Source organism: Myotis lucifugus, unplaced genomic scaffold (assembly GCF_000147115.1).
Source record: "Myotis lucifugus unplaced genomic scaffold, Myoluc2.0 scaffold_128, whole genome shotgun sequence".
Classification (NCBI taxonomy): Eukaryota; Metazoa; Chordata; class Mammalia; order Chiroptera; family Vespertilionidae; genus Myotis; species Myotis lucifugus.
The window spans coordinates 2987072-3006548 of NW_005871176.1; the positions used below are offsets into that span (position 1 = coordinate 2987072).

The 19477-nt window shown below is 44.1% G+C and overlaps 1 protein-coding gene across 3 annotated transcripts in view; it reads right to left on the reverse strand.

The window, feature by feature from the left end:
* Positions 1-383: 383 nt before the first annotated feature.
* The window catches only part of LUZP1 (leucine zipper protein 1), a 79453-nt gene continuing 60359 nt past the window's right edge, over positions 384-19477 (reverse strand). For all 3 annotated transcript variants that reach the window (XM_006094034.3, XM_023758364.1, XM_023758363.1), the window contains exons 3-4: positions 6427-9611; positions 384-4253 (exon numbers count right to left, since the gene is read on the reverse strand). In XM_006094034.3, coding sequence (XP_006094096.1) covers positions 4098-4253; positions 6427-9492 — 3222 coding nt within the window. In that variant the 5' untranslated portion in view covers positions 9493-9611 and the 3' untranslated portion in view covers positions 384-4097. The remainder of the gene's footprint in view (positions 4254-6426; positions 9612-19477) is intronic.

Below are 19477 nucleotides of genomic sequence, written 5' to 3' on the forward strand. Positions count from 1 at the left end.
GTATGACGACTTTGGAGCCCAGCTCGGCCGTTAATATTGTTACCTTGGGGCAGGGAGGGGGTGGTTAAGGTGTTTGAACCAGTGTTAGGTGCTTTTGTTTTTTAAATAGATGGCATAGGCCCCTTGAGAGATTGTTTTGTGTGTGACAAGCCTAAAAATAAAATGTAGCAATAAAATAGGTGCTGTATGATTCTAATACCAATTCAGTTCTGGCTTCTAGGTATGTTCTTTACTAAGCCTCAGCTATGTTTCCAGTCCTTACAGCACCAGTAATTGGCTGATAATTTTAAATAAAATACAGTGAAATATACTAGCTGCACCAACGCATAGAAAAGTTGTATGCAGAGATGACATCAACACAAATGGCATCACTGACTCACACACATGGAAACTAGGGAGCTTTATTGGTTACATATTGTGCTGCAGAGCCGACAGACAGCATGAGAGCCAGAGGATACATGCAGACAGGCAGCTTCAACTAGACACATGCACCCAAGGAGCCCTGAGTCACTGCTCACGGCTTTGCCCTGGTTTCCAGTGGCAGGGTTCCGGCCTCCTTGGTCCCATGCTCGGAGCAGGAATGTAGAAGCTGCTGCACCTAGACTCCAAGGGCCAGGCGGGGAGGCCCGAGCACCTGCCTGAGCAAGTAAGTGTGGACCAACAGATAATGTAATAGCAGTTTTTGCGGGCTACTTCCCTAGCCCTCCCAATCTTTAAAATACAAAAAATAGACTTTATTCTCTTAAAAATACATTCCATTCAGTACATTGTTCTGAGCTGTGAAGCAGCAGGAAAATAGGGCCCCTTTCCTATGATCTTGGTTGAGGCTTTGAGGAGAACCCTGTTCCCCACGCAGGGTATTCAAAAGATAATCCCTAAAAGCAGCTCTTCCAAAGCAGTCTGAACAACCAAAAACCAAACAAAACAGAACACCACGCCAACAGAGGCAGCTAGGGGCCAGACCAGAGGCTGGGTCCCTGTTCCCTTATTGGAAAGTGGTAGCACTTGGCACTAACCCACTAAATATAATGAACTAAAACTGCTCCAGGATGACAAGTCCAAGATCAATATAGACCCCTTCACACCCCGGGAGAGAGGGATGATTTATGTGCAAGCTTGCCTGTGGACAAGGTTGGAATCCTTGGCCCCACTGCAAATCCCTGTAACCCACATTATAACTGCTTCACTGCCACTCAAAAGCAGAAACAGCCACTGCTTCCTTTTGCCCATATCCCTGCAGCTTTCTCCAGTTGTTTTTAATACCAGATCGGCAAGAGACAGGTGAGAGCAGGTAGAAGAGACCAGCTCCTGGCTTTTGGCCAGCTCTACTTCCTCCAGCAAAGCAGCTCTGGAGAGCCAGGTTCCCCGCCTCACTAGGACCCTCCCACAACCACATACCTGCCAGGAAAATTCAAAGTTCCGAGCTAAGCTGCAGAAAAGGCCTGTCGTAAAGTGGGTTTATTGGCTGGGACAGGGAATATTTGGCTTCATTAGAGAACTATTCAACTACCAGGTCTCCCTTTTATTTGGATGTTTCTCCCAGAACCCCTGATGGTGAGGCCTGGGTCCAGATGGTCTCACCTAGGTTGCTTTTCAAAAACGTGTCTTCCAACTTTGGGATCTGAGAGCCAGCCTTGCCAGCCATTTGAAGCCCAAGATAACTGAGCCTATAGCCTTCACAGGCTATTACAAACGGTATTTTCTATAATGCTGAGGACATTTCTTTAAAATCTATTTTTCAGCAGTTCTAGAAAATGTGCAGATGAAACAAAATATCCTGAAATAACTGGTACAACCAAACCTTATTGCACTCAGATTTTAAGATAGCCGCCCCAGTGAGAGAGTATCAGAGCTGTCCCTCTTCCACACAGCATTTTGGGTAGCGGCAGATGTTGATGTTGCTGAAATGTGAAAAGATCCAGACTTTGGCACCAGGAGCTACAGCACCAGAATCCAGGGCTCCAGTGCCCAAGATGAGAATTATCAGCGAGAACTTTGAAGGCATGGCTTGGCACTCGTGTTTCCACCAGCAGAGAAGAGCCACAGACTTTCCTATACTCTTAGTTGACCACAAATAGAAGTCAGTTTCCTTTGGACTGTCAGGGTTGCCAACCAGTGAAGATGATAGGGAAGCTATAAGTGAGAGGTTGCAGCCTTGAGAAAGCTAGTTTCTGGCTGGTGACCCAGGAGAAGTCAGTAGGAAGAGGTTTTGAAAATTGCATCTGAAGTAGAACATCTGAGGCAGCAATGTGAAGTACAGGCAAGCCTCATGACAATGCCTTGAGATTGGCAAAACTCCAGAAAACGGAAACAGGAGCAAAACATTCCTGTCCCTGAAAGGACGGTAGGTGCTCCCCAAGCCTCCAGGACTGCCAAGTCTGATGCAGACATAGGGGGGATGAACACTGATTCCCACACTGAGTAAAGCCAGAAAAGATGACTCAAGAAGCATAGAAACAGGACACACACCAACTGGTGTTATGGAAAGTGCAAGCAGGAGATACTGTATGGCACTGGTGCCAAAAAGGGCTGCAGAGATCATCAATCTAACCATGTTACAGACTGGAAAAATGAAGCCAACGGAGCTCAACCTCACGATTAAAAGGGCCCAGGAAAACCATCAAAAGACACATTCCCCAAACCCATTTGGATGACTGACACCTTATAAAATCGAGAATCACACCACCACCACCCAGTGGGATGATGGAAAAAGAATCTTAGAATGCCAGATTTAGGACCCTTAGAAACCTTTCAAAGAACTCATTTTATAGATAAGGAAACTGAGGCCAAGTACAAAGCCATTAAGAAAATCTAGCTTTCCTGATTCCTGCTCTAATGCTCTTTCACTATGAAGGAAGTCTCTGCTTCATAAAGGCAGCCTTTGAAGGGGATCCCTTTTTTGAACTGAGAATGCTACAGAAATAGCAGTGTCAAGATTACATGTTTGTTTGTTTTTAACTTCCCCATGTGAATAAGGAAGCTAATCAGTTTTTATTTATGTGGCTTCCTGAAAAGTTTGCTGCATTCTGAATTGTATAAATCTGGGGCCCTTGATGGGCATGTGTTACCTTTCCTCCCATGAAGTCATCATCATGATAGTTGGTTTGCAGGAATCATGGACCCACTTCTATAGGAATGCATCAGCTTGGTAAAGTGCGATACCTCCTCCCTAGGGGATGGAGGAGGAGGAACAAAGTCCAGGCCTTTCATGGAGCTATTGCTTTGTGGAGTGACTAAAGGGAAAGTGCTTCTTCCTGTCCACTTTCCCCTTTGCTGGGCGCTTCCTAGAAGGCAGAGTATGCTGGGTCAGGCCCAGTTTAGTCTGGGAATATTCCGAAGGTGGAAACAAAGTCAGCGTGAAGTTTCCAGCCACAGGAGAGAAGCAGGCAATGCCAGTAGCATTATTGGTGCCCAGGGAAGGAGATGCATGAGGTTTGTGCACTTCCAGGTGCCTTTGGAAGGTGAGCTGGGGTCGGGGAAGGGATGATGTCATTCCAATAGGTGGGCAGGTATCTGTGTCTCTGCCCCCAGAAAACAGTGGTCAGCAAGGGGGCCAGGTCATAGTCCCATAATCCCCTAGAGGCAGCACAGACCTCTCCGGTAAAAGTCTGAGGAATTCCAAAGGGGAAAGGAATGGAAGCTCCCTAAATGGAGCTGATGGCTGGTAAGTCTTAGTGTCGGTACTTGGGTCCCGAGGGCAGACAGGGAGTGAACTGGATGTGGTGAGGAGACCAAGAAATCAGAACATTAACTGCGTGGAAGGGGCTATTGTGTGGTGAGGATATAAGACATTTCTATATCATTCCCTATTTGGGGGCCAGAGTGGCCAATTCTACCGGGAACAGGGCAGGGACAAGGAGAGGGGACTCATGCATCAATTGGGGAAGGCTGGGCCTGGGTGACTGTCCAGCTTGTAGTTTCTGATCTCCATTGGCCACCTGGCAAAAATGACCTGAGCCACAGCCTGGCTCTCTGCTACAATCTCCCAGCCAAGGCCTCGTGTCTAGCCCAGTGAACTGGCCCGGGATCCTTCATAGGATGAGAAGGTGGAGGAGCTGAGCAGGAGCAGAGGACACAGCAGACCTCACCCGGCTGGCTCAGTTTTCCTCAGCACAGGACCTGGTTGGTCGTGACCGTTCCTCAGCCTGTGCTTGCCCAGGCTCTGACAGCCCCTGCTTCACGGGCAGTTCAGGCCGTTCCATGGAGCTGTGTGGTCGCCTGTAGACACTGAGTGTGCAGTCATCACCTTCCTCCTGTGCCAATAGATGACAAAAGTGAGATATGGAAGACAACATAGTGAGTAACAAAGATACCCTCACTCCCTATCCCTGTTATCCCAGTGGTCCCTCTCCAGCCTGGCAGAGGGAGATCTAGCCCAGACAGACCAGCAAAGATAGACAGGCCAATATAAAAATTCCTTGGAAATCAGAGTAGACTGCAAACTCCAATCTGCTAGGAACTCCTAGGGTAGCCTGGGGGGTTCACAAGTGAACAGGAGCTCTACAGAGTACAGGGCCAGGAATGGGGGCATGGGAGTGGTACCCTTAGGTAGTAGCCAGTGGTCCTCCAGTTCTGCACAAGAAGGCTGCATGCTTCTCAGGGTGAGAGCCATTTCCTTGGTGGGTAGGCAGGAAGTATGCTGAAACAGAAGCTGGACAGCTCTTTTCCTACTTCCCACCAATAAGTCACATTCCTTCCCTTTTACATGCCATATCCTATCTCTCCTCATCACATACCTTTCATCCTATCTCAGATAGCCTAAGTTTCAGAGGGCTAGACACCCATCTTTCACTCTCCTACCAGACTTCTGCCTTGTTAATGTTTTGCTTTGGTGCTCCAAAGCAAATTAAGATCAAAGGACACAAGTATGAGTGAGAAAGGGTGGCAGGTTACAAAGAAGAGTAGACTTAGAGATAGGAATCCCGGATTCAAATCTTAGTTCTTCCAGTATTTCCCTTGGGTGGCCTTGGATAAGGCACTTTCTGTCTCTGACCTTCAGTTTCTACATCTAAAAAAATGGAGATAAAACCTGCTCACAGCTATTGGAGAGACTGAATGAGATAAGTAGGTGGAGAAGTGCTTTGTCAAGTGTTAACATCTATCTTCTATATATATAAAAGCCTAAGCAACCGTTCGACCAGTAGCTATGACATACACTGACCAATAGGGCCAGACGCTTAATGCACAGGCATGGAATATGGAACAGACTGATGAATCTCAGAGGGAAAGAGGGAAGGGGGAGGAAGGGAAGAGATTAACCAAAGATTTTTATATACATACTAGAGGCCCAGTGCACAGATTCATGCACCAGTGGGGTCCCTCAGCCAGGCCTATGGGGATCAGGCCAAAACTGGCAGTCCGACATCCCTGAGGGGTCCCGGATAGCGAGAGGGCGCAGGCCAGGCCAAGGGACCCCACCAGTGCACGAATCTGTGCACCGGGCCTCTAGTATAGTCATGATGTCTAGATCCAAAATGTCATCACAGGCTCCACATCTAAAAGATACTCCCAGTGGCTTCCCCTTCAAATGCTGTTCTGACAGTCTGACCCTCAAATAAGGAGGAGCTTCTGGACTTATCTATCCTGTAATAAGCTACAGGAACCAGCCCTGCCCTCAGACTGATGATGTAATGGGCTTGACAGGTATCTGGGGCAAAAAGATGCTCAGGCATAAAGCCTATAAAGTAGGCCCAGTGTAAGCCCTAGCTCTCCTCATCCCCCTACATCAGGGGTGGGGAACGTTTGGCCCACGGGCCGTATACGGCCACCAATCATTTTGTCTGGCCCTGCCAAGACGTTACTGGTGAGTTAATTACATGTTTGACCAAATATAGCAGGTTAATTTTTAGGTTAATAATTTTCATGGACCTCAAATGATGTTATAAATATAATATCCAAATAGCCCTTGGCAGAAAAAAGGTTCCCCACCCCTGCCCTACATGCCAGCAGCTGGCAAAGATCCTCTGTTTGAACTGAGGCAGCCAAGAATTCATTTCCCTGCTCCATCTCTGCTCTACAGAAAGGGCCCTGGGCTTCCTCTTACTCAGAGCTTCCCTGCAGCTGTTTCTTGTGTTTCTAGGTGCTGCTCTGTGGAGCCAGAAGGAGAGCTCCTTTGGCTACTCTGGCAACCCAAGAAAACAGAGGCCCTATCTCCTTTTTTGAGGCCTGCATACGTGAAGACAAATACAGGAGACAAATGGGAAAAAGGATTTTTGGAAATTCATGCTCCTCTGTCAAATACCTTTCTCAAGGTACTTTATTGTTTAAGGGCAAACTTGTCTTATTTTCAACAGTTATCTGAGCTACCCCCTGTTTCCCAGCCCCATGGTCTCCATAATCCTGAGTCACGCAAGCCAGGACAAAGGGGGCAAAGGAAAAAAGGGAAGGGGAAGGGACGGCTGAAGTGGGGAAAGAAGTGGGACTTACCATGCCTGCCACATGGTTCCAAGCCGCAGCCGTGACAGCATCGCCTACCCGATTCCGGCGAGTGAGCATCTCTGACACAGTGAGGCTACTTTGGGTCCTTCTAGAAGAGAGCTCAGGGGCATCCCCTGGGTTTCCTACCCTTCGAGGACCCTGCTCCAAAAGGTAAGACCTGGGCTGTTCAAGGTCAGAATAGTCTGTAGAAGACCTCTGGGTGTAGGCATTGGTAGATACCACATGTTTACCTATCTGAGTTGGGGGGTCTTCTAAAGAGTTCAAATCTCGCCTGCTCTTCCAGGCATTCCGCACAGTAACATGCCTGGCCTCTGAAGGGCTCACCTCCGAAGGGGCACTATGGCCTTTCCACCTGACTGTCTCTGCAGGGGGTGCATGGTTCCTCTCCACCAGATCCGATGGCTTGATTATAATGCTGCTCCGAGAGACCACTGTTTCAGGCCTGTTCTTCAGGGACCCATCTCCCATTCTTTCAGCCTCTGTGAACTGCAAGGTGATGTCATGTTTGTGAATGGAGAGCTCAAAGGGAGAGTTGACATGGTTGCTCACTGATGTGAGGTCTGGTGGCCCAACCTGGATATTGCTGGTGGATGTGTGCCTCTCCCGCGGGGCCTCACCTGGGGCGGCTCTTGGGCTGCTGCTGCTACTGCTGTCAGAGGGATAGATAGTAATGCTGCTTGTCACTTTGTTTGGTCCTGGTTTGGAGGTGGATGTCTGTTTCTCCAATGTGGCCTCAGTTCCAGACCCTCCCATGATTTTTTTCACATCTTTATCAATGATGACAGGTTTGATGACAGCTCTGGACCGCAAGGCCTCTCTGGGACTGAAGGGCCTTTGACTTTTCACCCCAGCACCATTGGCCTCTGGGAATTCCACAGCATTGGTGGAGGCTCTGACAGGTTTCACAGATTCATTTTCTGTCCCGACATCTTTATCATCCCCCGACAGGGCGGTTCTAAGGCCCCCTCGGGATCTGGCTGTTTCTCTAGAGTTGGGCTGTTGTTTGTGCTCTGGCTCTGGGGTGATGGTTGTGTTTACCAATTTGGCGGTAACAAGAGACGACATGTCCATGTCGTCATCTGAGTCTGGCTTCTCTCTGCTACTAGATTTGATGACTCGACACCTTAGGGCCTCATGCTGACTGCTGTCTTCCATCACAACTGCTACAGGTTGATCAACTCCTTTATTTGGGGTTGAAAAACCCTGAAGGATGTTCTCTTGGCTTCTGGAGCTATAAGGATACTTCGATGAAAGTGGAGCCTTAGAATTCGAAGAACTGGTCTCAGCCTCTGGGCCATTGGCAGCCTTTTTGCCCTTAGAGAGCCCTTCTGAGGAAGATCTTCGAGATGAGGCCAGAGCGCCAATGGCCTTAGAACTGCCAGAGTCTGCGGCCTGAGTTACTTGACTTCCATTGCTAGGCGCCTGCCCCCTCTTGCCAAAGAGGGCCTCATTGGAGGTGTCAGAAGCCTTGTCAGCTCTACACAATATGTCATTGGGAGTAGATCCATGGGTGGTATCACTAAATGTTCGTGTTGTCTTCTCTACTTTTCCCTTCAACCCACTCTCAGTGCCTGGCTTGGGAGTACCCCTCCAAACCTTATTGTGCTCCTGAGCAGCGGGAGGGTAGCGGCTAAGCACTGATGGCTGCTCCCTGGACTTCTTCCCTTCACTCTGAGAGCCAGATGCAAATCGATCGTCAGTTCTCTTTGTCTCCTGAGTCCCACTATCTGTACCTGCCCCTACGTTGGAAGCTTTGGCTGCCCTCCTGTTCGTGAAACCGGGAGAGGAAGCCTGCCGGTTGCTCAGAGAATAGTTCTCATTGTTAAGAGCAAACTCCCTGTTTCGGTGCCTTTCCCGCTTATGCTGAGGGGACAGTTCCCGAGATGTGTGCTTGGACACGGATACCTCACTCCCGTGGCCTCTAAACTTAGTCCTCTCGTGCCTGCCTTTGCTAGACAGGAAAGCATCCTCCCCTTCCACCTCCCCATTCTCTAATTCTTTCTGTTTCTTGATTTGTAGCTTTATCTCCTCCAACTGGCTGGCTAAGAGTTTGTTTTTATTTTGTTCACTTAGGTAATTATCCTGAAGGTCATTATTTTTGGCCCTCATTTTCTTAAGCTCTTCTTCCAAAGATTCAAAATGTTTGATTTGTGTCTTAAGTTTCTCAATCTCTTGGTTAAGGTCTTTGACTTTATTGTCTTCCTGATTTCTGTTCTTTTCATTTTCAGATTTATTTCTTGTTTCATTCTCTACCTGCTTTAGATAGTCCAGAGTGCCCTTCCTTCTTGATTCTTTGGATGGCAGTGTGGAAGAGATACCGTCCTCAATCCGCAGGTCATTCCTTTCCAGAAGATTAGAAGCATTCCTTGTATAATCTCGGTTCATTTTTTTGTTCTGCTCCAGTTTTTGAGTGAGCTCTTTTATAAGTTTCTCATTTTCTTTCTCCTTTTCATTCAGGTATTTTCTCTCACTTACAAAGCTCAGAGTTAATGATTTCAGCTTTTCTAACTCTGACACTAAATTCTGCTCAGTTTTATCTAGGCGGTCCTCGGAAGATTCCAGTTCCTTCACTTTGACCCTGAGCATTTCCAGCTCAGAGGAGATTTTCTTCGTCAGGTTTCTCTCCTCATTCAGACTCAAACAGAGTTGGGTACAGTCATTCTTACTCCTGCTAAAGGCCTCCTCTAGCTTCTCCAGTTCAGCCATTCGTTTCTGAAGCCGCTCAATCTCAGATTTCAGCTCCCGGGTGAGGTTTTCCTCCTCTTCAAGTTTCTCCTTCATCAGCTGACACAGGTCCTCTGCTTTTTTAATTTCCTCATCTTTGCCTTCGATTCTCAGCACTCGTTGCCGCAGCACTTCAATCTCAGCCAGCATGCTGGAGTTGCTGCCTTCTGCCTGAATCACCTTGTCCTGCAGATCCAGGAGCTCATCCTCTGCTTTTTGGAGGTTTTTTGTGGCTTCTTCCAACTCATCAAGGCGGCGGCTTAGACTCTGTAACTTAAACCGCAGGTGGCGGCTGGAGGCAGTATCCTTGTAGTTTGTAAACTCAGCCATGTCTACCGCCAGCCAGTGTGAACTCCAAGGGGCATCCAATTCCACTCGAGGGGATGAGAAATGGTTACCTTTCTTTTGGCATCCACAACCTTCTTTGGCAGCTGGAGACCATTATCACTCTACAGACGGAAAACATAAAGCATGTCAGGCAGTAAATATAAAATCTGCACGTCAGCTCTCAAATGTGCTTCTTGTGCCTAAAACCTAGCAGGTACTCTAATTTGAATAAACCTACAAGATAAGGTTCTTTATGGCTGATAATGAACTGATATATAGTTTCAGCCGAATGAAGAATTCCACCAGTGCCCTGGCCAGGGTGGCTCAGTTGGTGGGAGTGTGGTCCCCTACACCAAAAAGGTCGCGGGTTCGATTCCCAGTCAGTGCACATACCAAGGTTGCAGGTTCAGACCCTGGTTGGGGCACTTTCAAGAGGCAATCAAAAAAGAAAAAAAACACACAAAACAATAAAAACAATACCTCCGGGCAGCATGGCAAAAAGACACAAAAGAATGCCTCATTTCCCGTGAGAAAATCTTCACCATTTGCCATCTGCATAATCTCAGGAGAGTCATTAGTTTTTCTATAAATCATTAAGTAAACAGCCTGGGTTTTACTTAGTTGTAAAATCGGGATAATGAAGCCTACCATCTCTCTCCCCAGTACTGTTCTGAGATAATGCATGGAAAGCTCTTGGTAGGAAAGCAGTAAACAATCCTAAGAATGTTAAGAACTATAGCTTCTGGGAAAGCAGCAGACTAGTGAAAAAAAAAATCACCTTGTTGACACAGGAAGATAACAGGACCTGGGTTCTTTTAAGGCAGAAAGGGAAGACAGAATACCTAGAGAATGAGTGGTCTAGGATGACTTGCTCTCACTGAGAAGCTAACCCAAAAATGGTCTCAGCCTGGTAATATCCCTGGGAAACCTACCAGAGGTAAACAAAAATAGTCTGGAAAGAGATTCCCTATCGAGTTCACACAAGAGTCCGTCCCACTGATGAAGTCCTGCTGAACCTGAGTTTGCAAGTCCAAACTACAAAACACATAAGGACCACTCTTTTATTATGACTGAACAAAAGAGATTTGCACCAATAAGAATCAAAGTAAGATAGGCTACAGATCATAAATTAAGTCATAAAAGAAGGAATCAAAAACAGGACACAATAACAAGATGCTATCAATAAAGATCAGATTTTTAAATTAACCAAATAAAATTTGCTAGAAATGTAAAGAAAAATAGCAAATAGATGCTAATGAAGAGTATAGTGGTTAAGAAGAGATATGAGGAAATTACAAAAGGCAGCACATAATTAAAGACAGAAAAAGTGAACGAGAGGTTAATAGATAAGGAGAAATATAAAAGAGGTCCAAAAGTGACAAAGTTTAATAAGTAGTACAAAAGGAAGGGACAGACAGAATATGGGGGGAGGCAATCTGTAAAGAGCTACTAGCTAAGAAATTTTAAGAACTGATAAAAGATAGGCAATGGAGCTCGGCCATCATGGCTTAGTGGTTGAGCATTGACCTATGAACCAAGAGGTGACAGTTTGATTCCTACTCAGGGCACATGCCCCCAGGTTGGGGGCTCAATTCCCAGTGTTGGGTGTGCAGGAGGCAGCCAATCAATGATTCTCATCATTGATATTTCTATCTCTCCCTCTCCCTTCTTCCTCTCTGAAATCAGTAAAAATATTTTTTAAATTAAATAAAAAGATGTGCAATGGAGCCTCATATTCAGGAAGCAAAGTCTCAACCAAAATTAAATCTGTGCCTAGATGAGAAGGAAAGGAAAATAAAAACCTAAATGTTTATTAACAGACCCTCACTGAAAAAAGTATTTCTGAATGTACTTCAGAATACAGAAACTGATCACTTAAGGAAGGCATGAGATGGAAGAAGGAATGGTAAGTAAGTAAATTTAACCCCAACAAGCACTGAATCAGTTAATAACAAAAATTAATTGGTTGGGAGGGACAGGATAAAATCAAAGTGGAACTAAAACATTGGACAGTAGTAACATATAAGTCAGAAAGAAATCACATTTCAAGAAAAACACTATTATTTGGTAATAGACAGTAAGCATACTGAGAAGGCATTAATAAGCAATATATAAAGAACCGCTATAATATTAACAAAAACTCATTTAAAAAAATTTTAGTATGTTTTTACTGATTTTTAGATAGGAGAGGGAAAGATAGAAACATCAATCAGCTGCCTCCTGCATGCTCCCTACTGGGGATCAAGCCCGAAACCCGGGCATGTGCCCTGACCAGGAATCACTGGTGGTAACTTCTTGGTGCATGGGACCATGCTAATCCACTGAGCCATCTGGACAGGCAACCTCATTTTTAAATGGGCAAAGGACTTGAATGGCAGTTTCTCCAAAGATGATATCCAAATGGCAACAAGCATAAAAAAAACATGCTCAGCATCACTAATCATTCAGGAAATGCACATCAAAACCACAATTAGCCCAGCTAGTGTGGCTCAGAGGTTGAGCGTTGACACATGAAGTCACAGTTGGATTGCTGTTCAGGGCACATCCCAGGTCGCGGGCTCGATTCCCACTAAGGCGTGCAGGAGGCGGATCAATGTTTCTATCCCTCTCCCTGCCTCTCTCTAAAATCAATAAAAATATTTTTTTAAAAACAAAAACACAATAAGATATCACTTCACACCCACTAGGATGTAGCCAAGCGTTGGTAAGGATGTGGAGAAATTGGAATCTTGGAATCTTTGTACACTGTTAGTGGGAAAATAAAATGGTACAGCTACTATTTTTCACCACAATAAAAAAAAATACCTTTAAAAAAATTTAAGGCAGTAAAGAAGTAAAAGCCACAGAGAAGGTAGGGCAGACTTCCAGTTTCAGGTCCAGCATGTGAGCAGCCTAGAAGTCATCACTTTGAACAAACTGAAAATCAGTAACTCTTTTTAGGTCTACCTGAGAACTGAGGTCACAGAGAAAAACTCTTCCCCCCAAAAATTAGACAAGTGGATTCAGAAAAATCACAAATTTCCACAGTAGAAACCTCCATAAGAACCAGTATCAGGGTAAGAAAACCTAAACTGCAATTGACAATTGCTGAAGCACAGCGTGGACAACTCAGAGTTTAAAAAAGCTCTTAGTAGGTGATAAAACCCCAATAGGTTAGGCTCTCCCTTTTAACCATTTCATTTCTCTCCCCTAAAAATCAATAAAAACCTATTTAAAAAATAAGACAAAACAAAAAAAACACACAAACAAAAAAAAAACCCAACACCTAGGCATAGCATATTCACACTGCAGAAAATCAAAGATGAAAAAACCTTAAAAGAAGCCAGAAGAAAAAATACCTATAGAGCAAAAGTAAGAATTACATCCAATTTCTCAGAAATCACGCAAGAGGAGAGTGGAGTGAAATATTTAAAATGTTGAGGGGGAAAAACACACCAACCTATAATTCTGTACCCTGCAAAATTATCCTTTAAAAGTAAAGAAAAATGCTTTCTCAGACAAATAAAAATCGGGGGGATTTGTTGCCAGTAGGCCTGCCTTGAAAGAAATATTAAAAGAAATGCTTTAGTGAGAAGGAAAATTATATAGGTCAAAAACTCAGGCCACATAAAGAAAGAGCATTAGACTAGGAATGAGTAAAAGTAAAATGTAATTTTTAATTTTTAAAACTGATTTTAGAGGAAGGGAGAGAACATAGATTTGTTGTTCCACTTATTTGCATTCATTGGTTGATTCTTGTATGTGCCCTGATTGGGGATCAAACCCAAAACCTTGGCATATTAGGACGATGCTCTAACCAACTGAAGTACCAGGCCAGGGCCTAATTTTCTGTATTCCTACTAGTAAGTGATCTAACAGATAACAGTTCAAAATAATAGCAACCAATGGACATAATTTACGTATAGATGAAGTAAATGCCAGCAATGATACAAGGGACAGAAGAGAGAAATTAGGATTATGTTTTTATTATAAGGTACTTGTACTTGAACTTGAACTAACTCTAGGGCAACCATTAAAAAAAAAGTTTAATTGATATGCTAAGGAAGGAAAGGAAATGGCACCAGATAAAATGCTCAATCAAAGCCACCAAAGGCAGAAATAAAAGACAAAAAACAAGGGCAACAAACAAAACAGTAACAAATATGGTAAATATTAATCCAACTACAGAATCACTTTAAACATCAATAGTCTATATCACTTAAAAAGGATTGTCAGAGCGGATCAAAAATCAAGACCCAAATTGTATGTTATTTACCAAACACCCATTTTTTAAATTTTAATGAAGACTATAGATTAAAAGTAAAGGAATGGAGAAAGCTATCCCATGTTAATAATAATCAGAAGAAAGCTGGAGGAGCTCCATTAATTTCAGACACCACACTTCAGAGCAAGGAAAGTTATCCAGCAAAGAGGAGTATTACATAATGATAAAAGGGTCAATTCTCCAAGAAGATACAATAGTCCTTAAAATACACATGTGTTTGTCTTAAAACAGAGCATCAAAATACATGAGGCAAAAACTGACAGAACTGCAAGGAGAAATGGATGAATCTAATACTACAGCTGGAAAGTTCCATACCCTTCTATCATAAATAGACCTAGCAGACAGAAAATCAGTAGGGACATAATTAAACTCAATCAACTGGATATGAAGGATATGGACAGATTACTACAGCAGCAAAATATACATTTCACATGGAACATTCACCAACACAGACCACATTCTGGGCCATAAAACACCTTAACAAGCTGAAAAGAATAGAAAGCATACACTGTATGCTCTCAGACCACAATGGACTTAAACTAGAAATCGATACCAGAAAAATAGCTGGGATATCCCCCAAATACTTTAAGATCAAACAACACATCGGTCAAAGAAATCTCCAAATTTGTGGGGTGTAGCAAAAGCAATATTTAGAGACAAAGTTATGGCACTACATGCATATATTAGAAAAGAACGAAGATTTACAATCAAAGATGACATCTAAAACTAGGGATTTAGGAGGGAGGGAACCATGTTTTAAGCCATAGGAGAACACAGCAATCCCTGGTGAGAGAAAAACTGCATCAACAGTGATTCCATAGGAAAAGCCAGGGGGAAAGAGAAGCAACCTTAAGTGAAATCTGAGGAGATGCCAAATGCCACTTATTTCAGACCCCAAGATCCCTTCCATTGACTGCACTTTGAGCCTAGAGCCACCAGATGGAGCCCATACCCAACTCAAAACACTCCAAAGCCTGAAGGGTTGGAATTTTAGAGCCTCCCTACCTCAGCCTCTCAGATTCTGCCTTCTTTCTGATTATTTCCCTCTCTACCACTCTACCTCCCCGGGCACAACTTTCTCTGTCACCTTCACTTCTTCCTGTCTCCCCGTCTCCTTTTCCCAGCTTCCTCATCCGCAAAAATGTAGAGAGAAAATATCCTAAATTTAAATATTTTTATAAGACAGAAACCATTTCTCTCATTCCCATCCATGTTTCCTACTGTGAGTGCCACATACAAAAACACTACTTTGGCCCTGGCTGGTGTTGCTCAGCCTGAGCTTCTAAATTGTACTTACTCGCCCTGGCTGGTTTGGCTCAGTGGATAGAGTGTCGCCTACAGACTAAAGGGTCCCAGGTTCGATTCCTGTCAAGGGCACATGCCCAGGTTGCGGCTCGATCCCCAGTAGGGGGCCATCCAGGGGGCAGTCGATCAATGATTCTCATCATTGATGTTTCTATCTCTCTCTCTCCCTCTCTGAAATCAATAAATATATATTAAAAAGATAAAAATAAGTTGTACTTAGTCAACCAAAGCAACTGATTTTAGCCTCTTTTTTAAATTTTTTTCAATTAAATTCAATATTACCTTGTATTAGTTCCAGGTATGGAGCATGGTTAGACAATGATTTTAGCTTCTTAACATATTTGGCTCCCTCAAGACTAAAGAAATAGTTTCACCACTTTTATTTAAAATAAAACCACTTACTTGACCCAATCTTTTTATTTTAAAAATGAAGGAACTGAAACTTAGAAGTAAACACTGTGATTTCTCCAGCAACTTAGTCTCCTGTTCTTCCCATTGTGTAAAATCATCTCCCTATAAACTTTTTAAGTGTTTTTACAAAGTGTGCAGTTCTGATTATACAGACCAATAAAAACAATAAGGTATAAAGGAAACAAAGGACTATCACAAATTGAGCACTACTATACTATAGACCAGCAGTCACCAACCTTTCGGACCTCACGGACCACCAGCTGGTGACTGCTGCATAGACAATATATTAAGTACTTAATATACATGCTTTCTCTAGGGATCCCAGATCTATTACATACTTTCCCTTAAATTACTTCCCTGAGGTTTTCTCATCCATACAAAGACAATATGCCATGGCTGGGTGGCTCAGTTGTTTGAAACATTGTCCTGGTCTGGGCTCATGCAGGGGTGGCAATCAATGTTTCTCATGTCGATGTTCCTCTCACTCTCTAGAATTCTTGCACTGGAGGGGGGTGGGTCATCCCTCAGCCCGGCCTGCGCCCTCTCGCAGTCCAGGACCCCTGGCTCCTTACTGCCCGCCTGCTCGCTGGTAATTGTTGCTCCTTAGCGCAGCCGTGGAGGCAGGAGATGCTCCCGCCACCGCCACTGCGCTTGCCAGCCGTGAGCCAGACGGCGCTCTCCCTGTGGGAACGACCAGTCGCTATGATGCGCACTGACCACCAGGGGGCAGCTCCTGTGTTGAGCGTCTGTCCCCGGTGGTCAGTGCGCATCATAGCAACTGGTCGTTCTGGTTGTTCCGCTGTAATGGTCGCTTAGGCTTTTATTATATAGAAGAAGATATGTAATATATATGTTAATCCCCAAGCATGTAAAGCACTTAGCAGAATGCCTTGCACATAAATCACAACAAACAGTAGTAGCCATTACTGTTAGCTTTCACAACATCCTTATGGGATAGGGCCCTGGAACTTGCCCAAGGTCACACAGCTAGTAAGGATAATCAGATGGAGAACCCAAGTCTAGTTGTTTTTTTTAAGAATGCTACCCTTTTTGGCCAAGTCACTGATCTTCTCTATATATCATTAGCTCATTCCTCTGAAAAAATATCACCCCAACCTACCACAAAGCAAAAATAAAGTCAGTCAAAGCACTTTGAAAAGTCCTATGTATACCTAATCTTCTTAAAAATAGTAACTGGCTAAGATCAAGCCTCCACCCAGGGAAAAAAGGAAATGGATCGAAAATGGGTTTGGAGTGTCACTATATCTGACCTTTTGGCCCTAAATATAGCCAGAGGGAAAAAATGCTTTGTTTCCTCCAGGACCATCCATAAAGTGCCTCCCACATGCCCCATAAGCATATTTATCCAGGTAAAATTCGTCCATTCAGTAGACATCTCGTGCACCCATCCAAATGCTAGAGAGATCCCTAAAATCTAAACCTGCCTTTAAGAAATCAGAAAGGTAGAACCAATTATAAAACAACTAGAGGCCCAATGCATGAAATTCGTGCAAGGGGCTCAGCCCTCGTAGCCCCAGCTTCATCCAGAAGGTCGTCTGGTGGTTGTTCTGCTGTTCAGTCTAATTAGCATATTAGCTCTTTATTATATAGGAAAATAAAGAAGCCTCCCTGACCATCTTGCCTAATACAGCACCCACCCCTTGGATCCCTCTTCTCTTACCATGCTGTTTTCCCTTAGTGTAGTGGTTCTCAACCTTCTGGTCCTTTAAATACAGTTCCTCATGTTGTGACCCAACCATAAAATTATTTTTGTTGCTACTTCGTAACTGTAATGTTGCTACTGTTATGAATCGTAATGTAAATATCTGATATGCAGGATGGTCTTAGGCGACCCCTGTGAAAGGGTCGTTCGACCGCCAAAGGGGTCGAGACCCACAGGTTGAGAACCGCTGCCTTAGTGCATCTTACTGCTCAGAAGAAGTGACTGTGTCTGAGGACGGGGTCTGGGAAGGAAATTTTTTATAGTGAACCTCAGAAATAAGAGGAAAGTGAAGCAAAGGAAGGGTAGTCCCATATTTTAATGCCAACTCCTCCCTTTCCCCTGCCCACCACCACTCCCAACACACGCACACTAGTGTCCAGCTCAGTTCCAATTCATACTGGAAAGATACAACACCAGATTATGTCTCATTCAGGGCTCCTTTCTGCCAAAGTTCTCGAACCCAGTTCCAAGTATCCCTATCCAGCATTTTGGAGGCTAGCTCTTCTTGTTGTTGGTGGGCCAAGAAGGTCTAAAATAGAACATAACCAAACTTGCCCTACCCTTTTCCTCAACACAGCTGCCATGATTCACTTCCTGTTCCCAAAAGCATTTAAAGTAGGGGGCTGGTACATTTACTTTAAAGTTTGACAGTATTCATATAAATATACAACTTGATTTTTAGTAAATATTTCAGGCTTTATAACACCTAAGGTCTCTGTCCCAAATACTCAACTCTATCATGTCAGGAACATGTTTTTTTATGTTTTATAAAGCAAAATGACATGGCTACGTTTCAATTAAACTTTATTTACAAAATCAGGCAGTGGGCCTGTGGACCACAGTTTGCCAACCCCTGATCTAAAAGAAAATGGGAGAACTATTTTTAAGCAGCTTCCTCATAACCATTTCTAATGACCTGTAATTCATGTATTTTAGATATGCAAACCCCAGGGTTAGTAGCCCAACCAGTATGTAGAGATTCTCCAGGTTGGAAGGAGCATCTGAATCTAACTTCCCGCTCCATGAAACAGTTATCAAGGAATAGTCATTCAACTTCTCCTCAAGCACTCCTAATGACAAGAAGGACATTCGCCCGGGCCGGGTGGCTCAATGGTTGGATCATCGTCCTGTACACTAAAAGGTTGCAGGTTCAGCCCTGGCCACTGTGGTTCAGTTGATTGGAGCATCATCCCATGTAACGAAGGGTTGCGGGTCTGATTCCCATTAAGGGCACATACCCAGGTTGTGGGTTTGATCACCAGTCAGGAAGAATATAGGAGGCAACCAATCAATGTTTCTCACATAGATGTTTCTCTCCCCCGCCCCACCCCTCCCCCTCTCCCTTCCTCTCTCTCTAAAAACTTAATTAAAAAAATATAAAAAATTGAAAAGAAAAAGAAAAGGTTGCAGGTTTGATTCTCAGCCAGGGCACATACCTAGGATGCCGGTTCAATCCCGGGTTGGGGCGTGTACAGGAGACAACGAATAAAAATTTCTCTCTCACATCTATATTTCCCTCCCTCCCTCCCTCCCTTTCTTTCTCTCTAAAAAGCAATTAAAAAACAAAAAAATATCCTCTGGTGGGGATTTTTTTAAAAGACACTCATTCCCCCCAAGGCAACTCATTCCATCTTTGGACAGCTCTAAGGGAAGATATCCTACTTATTTTTTTTTAGCACATTTAACACTTGATTACTTGTGAACTGGTTTACTATCTCTCTTTACAAGAATGTCAGACTCATGTCAGGAACATGATTTTTTTATGTTTACAGCTGTTTTATACTGCTGTCTCTCCAGCATTTTCAACAGGATCTGGCACATAAGGGTATAAAATAATTATTTACAGGGAGGGAGGGAGAAAGGGAACAAAACAATGCTGCATCTGGGGAACTTTAAGTAATTTAGCAGGACTTATATGAGAGGCACAAAGGAAAAGCAGAGCAAGTAACGTAGGTTGGAGTGTAGACAGGGTGCAACCAGAAGCCCTTGAAGTCTCACAGCAAGTGCAGAGGCTAAGGTGTTAATGTTTGAGGAACGAGTTTACCATTGCCTTCCTCCCCTCTCCTCTTCCTTCCAGCCTCCCCTGCCCCATTCTGGTGGAGAATATCTTTCACTGCAAAACTTTACAAACAACCCCTCCCCCAACCAAAATGCACCACCCTAAACTCTGTAGATACTTCTATCAGAGTATCCATGATACTTGCTTACATGTGTGTATTCCTCTACTGGGCTCTGAGCTACGAGAGCAGGGACTATGCCATCTTTATTTTTCTGTCCTGGGCACT